We start from the raw sequence: 6,000 nt of genomic DNA on the forward strand, positions 1-6,000 counted from the left end.
GAAGAAGCGTATAGTACAGCTTTTATTTTGAAAGAGACATTTCTCTGTAATAAACTCTATGTTCGAAAGATGACTGATTTCTCCATCAGATAGATTTATTTTTTATTACTTTGTTGTTTCAGCAACATTAAATTTAAAAACTGTACTCTTGAGTTAAAATATATATTTATAATTTTAATAAATGACAAATTAAAAAATCATGAACATTTTTTTGTATCGAAAAAATATTGAACCGTGACACCAAAGTATCGAACCGAACCGTGAATTTTGTGTATCGTTGCACCCCTAATAACAATGTACACCACGATCTTACAACAGGCTGTGAGTAATGCTTGTGCTGTGAGGTCCCTGCTTTCATGTGATTATGAAATAAACAGGTATGTTTATATATGCTGTAACTTCTATAACTGTAACTATATGTACTGTGTATTTGTTATGTACATGTTAGAGCTGGGAGCAGAACCAGATGAACTGGTTTTTATTTACACTGGACCTACATACATACATACTATATATACATATGGGGATGTGTACATGTATATACTATATATACACCTGCACTGGAGTGTTTATATAATGGAACCTGCATGCTTAAAATCACAAGACCCAAACATTTAGGTCAAATATGATCCACAGTTATATTAATGAAGTTTGTGACTGTTAGGTTGAAATTGTTAAATGTTGTCATTGTGTTACTTAAATGTGTAAGTCTTGGTTCAAACTGTAGGATCAAAGACATTCCTTTGTTTCTGACCCCTCCCCAGCCTGTTGAACGTGGGGGAGGCTGTAGTGTTTTATTACAGGCACATCCTATGTGAGGGTTCTGTTTTCTTGTTTAGCAAACTTCCTGCCTTTATGACCCTTTTGGTGAGCAGGTCACACAAACGCACCCCAAACACAAACACACACACTCACATGCATATGAATACACACACACACACACACACACACACACACACACACACACACACACACACACACACACACACACACACACACCTAGTGCCTGACACCATAGGGGTTTTTTACAATGGGTGTTTGTGTAAACTGTGTGAGGGGAAGCTGGTTCTTTGGACTCGTTTGACACCAGGGCAGAGGACTGCTGCCGTCCGGCTCCCTTTGCTATAGCAAGTAAAACCGATCGATTGCTGTCCGTCTTGCTTCTTTAACAGGAAGAAGTTTCTAAACCAGCGAAGCCTGTGGAAGCACAGACCCAACAGTGACACTTGTTGTATGAGCATGTGTGATCAGTACTGTCTGAAATGTAGTGATTAGGATCAATAAGTAACCTTTGTTTGTGTTATGGCCAACAGTGACAAGTCCAAACACGGGGCTAAATAAACTTGGCCCTGCTGAGATGCTCCTGGGAGCCTCTCTGGCCGTCTCCGCTGCCCAGAGTTGCGGTAAACTCTTCCTTAACAGATATAGTAGCTCCCCCTGGCAGCAAAGCCAGCAAAGTTGTCAGGAGGATTAATTGTTTGGTTGGTTTGCTGTGCTTGCTTGTGTCTCTCGCTGTATTATACAGTTTTTTCACGTAACGCTGTAACCTGTGTTTAACACGGGCCTGGTGGTCGACACAGGAAGTCATGTTTCCAGAATATTTGTCCCTCATGCTGCACACATTTCATCTGATTTAGGTTAATAATACACACAGATGTGTGTGTGTGATTATATCAGATTATATTTGAGATATAAAAAATTTAAAGTTCAAACTGTTTGAAATGAGCTCAGCAGCTGCAGCAGGAATATTTTTTTTAGCATTTTTCAGTAGAACCCGTCTTTACTTTTATGTGTTTTATTTAAAAAGACACATTAAGACGAACACTTCCCCACAACATGTAGATGTGCCAGATTCACACACACAGCCTCATTTTCATCTAAATAACTCTTTGATTTATTTTAAATAACACTTCTAAAGACATAACAGCACATGGACATAACATTCAGTTAAACAGGCGCCCAGCATGACGTTTGATGGTCCAGTAACTGTTGTGTTTCACACTGTGGTGGGTTTAACGCTCCAGCCTGAGCAGATATAGCTTCAAGTTTTGTTTTAAGCACCAGCTTAGTGCCACCCAGCAGGACCCATGAAACCCAGATTCAGAGTGTGCGCACCGTCAATATCACGCACAGATAAGGTGCAACATACAACACGCTGAAGTGTCTCCATGGCACACAGTTTCACCCCTCCACCACCGAAACGCTGCATCGCTCTACCTCGGGTGGCTGAAACACACAGATGATTGCAGCTGTAAGAACATCAGCTGTTTCCTTCATGTTCATGTTACACATGCATCATGGGAAAACCACACATCTGTGTGCGTGTCTGCGTTTAACATGCTCGACCTCTTTCACATGTTAGATAGTAAAAAGTAAATAGTTCATGCTCACCTTTGCTCACTGCACAGCTGTTAGAAGAACCACAGCAGCTGCTATCAGATATACAGTTAGGGCTGCAGGTGAGCTCCTCGCTGCTGCACCTGCTGAACACCGAGACACCAACAGTCAGCCTCATACCAGAGCATCCTAGGGCAAGTTTCTGAGTTCCCCCGACGATCAGCCAGAGTTACAGGGCTGAGTAAATGTCTCTGAGTCAGAGGGATGCTCAGTGTACGGTGAACTCTGACTCAGGTTGAACTTTGACTTTGAAACTTCTTCTGCAGAAACATGTTTCATGGTTGTGTCGCCTACGTCAGTCTGAAATAAGACATGAATGATCGATACAGATACAAAAGAACATAATCAAATGGCAAAAGCGACACTGGTCCTGCAAAGCTTGACTGACTACTGAGGGACTCGTTTATTGTTCTGTAATTGAAATTTGAGTGTTTTAGCTGTTTTTAGTTCTGTAAGAATGGAACACGGAGCAGGTTATGTAGGGAGGCCTGCAGGGACACAGGACGACCTGCATGCATGATAAACCAGCGCAGATGTTTCTCTGCAGACGTCTGAGGATTTATTTTCCTCTCAGCTGAACAGCAGCTCGAGAGCTCTGAACCTTCCACGATTACTCAGCGTGTTCAGGTCTGGCTGCCTGACGGCTGACAGCTGCACATCGCTGTAGTCTTTGCACCCTGTGATTGTCAGTTTGCTGTGAATGAGCTCCTCATGTCCTGTTTGCACAAACTAAAATAGTGATGGTCTGAGGTTACTCAGCATATTTCCTGTCAGCTCTCGTAATTCGTACACTCGTCAGCGTTAGAATAATAACCATAAATTATTATAAATATAAATCAGTAGTAGTAATAACAGTAATAAGATGATGACACGCTCAGAGAAACTTTTTTATCTTCAGGCATTTTTGGTTCCATCACCTGAGATTTTAAGGTCAAAGTAACACATCTTAAAAATATGTCTCACATATATTTTAAAAACACTTCATTATAAGTGACGTATATTCACTAACCGACTCTTTGACTGTCAGTTGGTGTCACTTTCATCATTATTAGAGCGCTCCCCTTCGCGCTGTTGTAGTTTACCTTCCCTCGGCTGACTGGACGATGTGGAGCGTACCTGTGTTGAAGTTGTGGGTGACCTTGACAGTCCTGTTCAGGGTGGGGTTGTGGCTGAGACAGCTCACGGCCTCGTGACGACCTGCAGGGATGTGCAGGATGCTGCGGGAGCTGTACAGGTGATCGTGGACGTTCTGCTTCGTTTCAGTGTTGACGTTCCTGGACTCCACTGCCTGATGGGAGCTGTTATGGAGGAGGACCCACTGTATGTCAGGGGCAGGAAATCCTCCTTGCAGACTGCACACTGCAGACATAGCCTCTGTATTAACGTCCAGCCTGGGCTCCTGGTACGGCACTGAGGAGAGAGGAGAACAAAGGTCACCTTCGCTTTTTTGATTTTTGTAGTGGGCGTTAAACAGGAAAAGGAAAAGCGTTCCAGTATCTGTGCACTAAATATGAAGCTACATCCAGTTAGCATGCATGCTGGAAACAGCTGTCCTGGGTTTGCTAACAACATGAGCGTGCTAGCCATGACAGCATGTTAGCTAAGCTGAGCTAAGCTAATTTGTGTTATTTTTGTTTGTTTTTGTATTTTGCAGTAATTTGTTTGTAATATGTTGGATTACAAAGCAAACAAAAAGGGTTTTTCCTATTTTAAGACATTTTTTAATCTCATATTGGGAAATGCTTTTGTTATATCAGGTAAAATAATTATTATAATAAAATTTAATGCAAATATGTCAACAACTTTTGATCCTCTGAGAATAGGACAGTGTGTAAAACCAGAATATCAATGATGTGGACTCTCAACACCTCATCAGCCTTTCATGGCTGAGGGGGTATAAACATTAAATAAATCTATTAGTGTTGTTACTGTATTATTGTTGAGTCTTTACCTTACGATATAAAGGCCTTGTTGTTGTGATTTGGTTCTGTATAAATAAAATTAAATTGAATCATTGACAGCAAAACCTCAAAAAGGAAATTCCACATTCTGCATAAATCATAATAACTGCAGATTTTCTCTAAATGTAATCTGTGCTGACTGTAGCTGCCTATGTTTGACCTCTGATGATGTCATCTGTTGCTAGGCAGCTCTGTGAATTAAAAGTTATTCAGCATGCTCAGGTCTGCAGTTCGTGCAGCCCAGTGTTTGCTGCAGCATGAGCTCAACATGGCCATCGTTGAAAAGCTAAACTGGTGAAATATAATCTGTGCTGATGATGTCACGTGTTACTAGCCAGCCCGGTGTGTGCCGGTCTAACTTGCCTTTCCTATTTATGTGAGGAAAACAGAAACCTTTCTCACCAGCTACATGCAAAGTCATTTCACAGATTTGTGTGTGTTCCAGGTGGTATCGCGTCGTCCCGCTGTCGTCCAGCACTGCTGCAAATGATGAGTACGTTCTTCCATTATCGTCAAGAGTCAGGTTTTTGAGTACGATGGTGATATTCCCTCTGACTATGTCCTGAGGGAAGTCTGTGACTCTGTGTTGATAGAGCTCGTTTACATGCTCCGCCACCTTTCTTCCGTTATTATAGGAGTACAAAACCACATTTCTATCGTCTTGCCAATAAAATCGGAGACTCTTCCAGTCCGTGATAGCTCTATCCTGTATGCTACATTCGAGGACTGCCGAATCAGAGATGGTGGTGTTAACATCACGCACGAGAGTCGCATCGCCCGCTGAGATTAAAAAGAAGACAGAAAACTGTTAAAGATGAATGATTCCTGAAAAGCTGCGACACTCCAACACCAAACACTCACATCTGTAGACTAAGTTTAGCTCCAGATAGGCCAAAAGCTAAAGACGCTAGTTAGCTTTGGTGCATTACCACCAACACACACACACACACACACACACACACACACACACACACACACACACACACACACACACTCTTAAACTGGAGTAACTTACCAACCACGAAACTGGAAAATAATCCAAATACAGAAATCACTTTGGGGAGCATTTTATCAGAGACCAGCGAGCAAAATGGATGTTAGTGAACACCAACACGACAAACGAGGCTAAAGTCATGTGCAGATCAAGAAATACTTTCTGTTCTGACTCCGGTATTTCCCCGTGGCATCAGCGCTGACTCATCGTTTCAAAATAAATCACAACAAAGCTCTGATGATACACATTTAAAGCCCTACAGACACCAACTAATATCTGCACTATCGGTGCCTTGTGACCACGTGCAGCTCATGTGCTTTAGCTGTTTTGCAGAGGAAGTGGGACATGCAAAATAGCTGCTGAATAGGAAATGACGTCTGTTTGGAGGACATGGAGACTGTCTGAGCCCTTCCTACCCATCAAAGGGTCATCGAGTACCAGATTCAGAGAGTACTTTCTGCTCTGCACTTTAAACAGCTTCCGCTCTGCTGAGGACGTTTAGCTGACTTCGTTGATTTTAAAAACCATCTGCTGCTAGTTACAGATGTGAAATCAGTTTGATACAATAGGAAAGCAGGACCATGACTCACAGATGTTTGCAGGTCCAATGAGGATACCTGATTCTGTTCACCTGGACGTAGCGTTTTG

General features: G+C 42.2%; 1 protein-coding gene across 3 annotated transcripts; it reads right to left on the reverse strand.

The window, feature by feature from the left end:
* Positions 1–1,779: 1,779 nt before the first annotated feature.
* Positions 1,780–5,685, reverse strand: LOC120731058 (butyrophilin-like protein 2). Of its 3 annotated transcripts, none has more exons than XM_040027820.1 (5): positions 5,374–5,685; positions 4,761–5,138; positions 3,514–3,807; positions 2,392–2,480; positions 1,780–2,226 (listed from the first exon to the last, which is right to left on the reverse strand). In XM_040027820.1, the coding sequence occupies exons 1-4, from the start codon at positions 5,423–5,425 to the stop codon at positions 2,398–2,400; spliced, it is 807 nt and encodes a 268-aa protein (XP_039883754.1). In that variant the 5' UTR covers positions 5,426–5,685; the 3' UTR covers positions 1,780–2,226; positions 2,392–2,397. The 3 variants fall into 3 exon arrangements, with proteins under 3 accessions (XP_039883754.1, XP_039883753.1, XP_039883755.1); XM_040027819.1 differs by having other exon boundaries at positions 2,392–2,483; positions 5,374–5,684; XM_040027821.1 differs by lacking the exons at positions 1,780–2,226; positions 2,392–2,480 and adding an exon at positions 2,498–2,697 and having other exon boundaries at positions 5,374–5,684.
* Between the last annotated feature and the right edge of the window lie 315 nt (positions 5,686–6,000).

The sequence above is a fragment of the Simochromis diagramma genome, unplaced genomic scaffold (genome assembly GCF_900408965.1).
Source record: "Simochromis diagramma unplaced genomic scaffold, fSimDia1.1 OVJJ01000343.1, whole genome shotgun sequence".
Lineage (NCBI taxonomy): Eukaryota > Metazoa > Chordata > Actinopteri > Cichliformes > Cichlidae > Simochromis > Simochromis diagramma.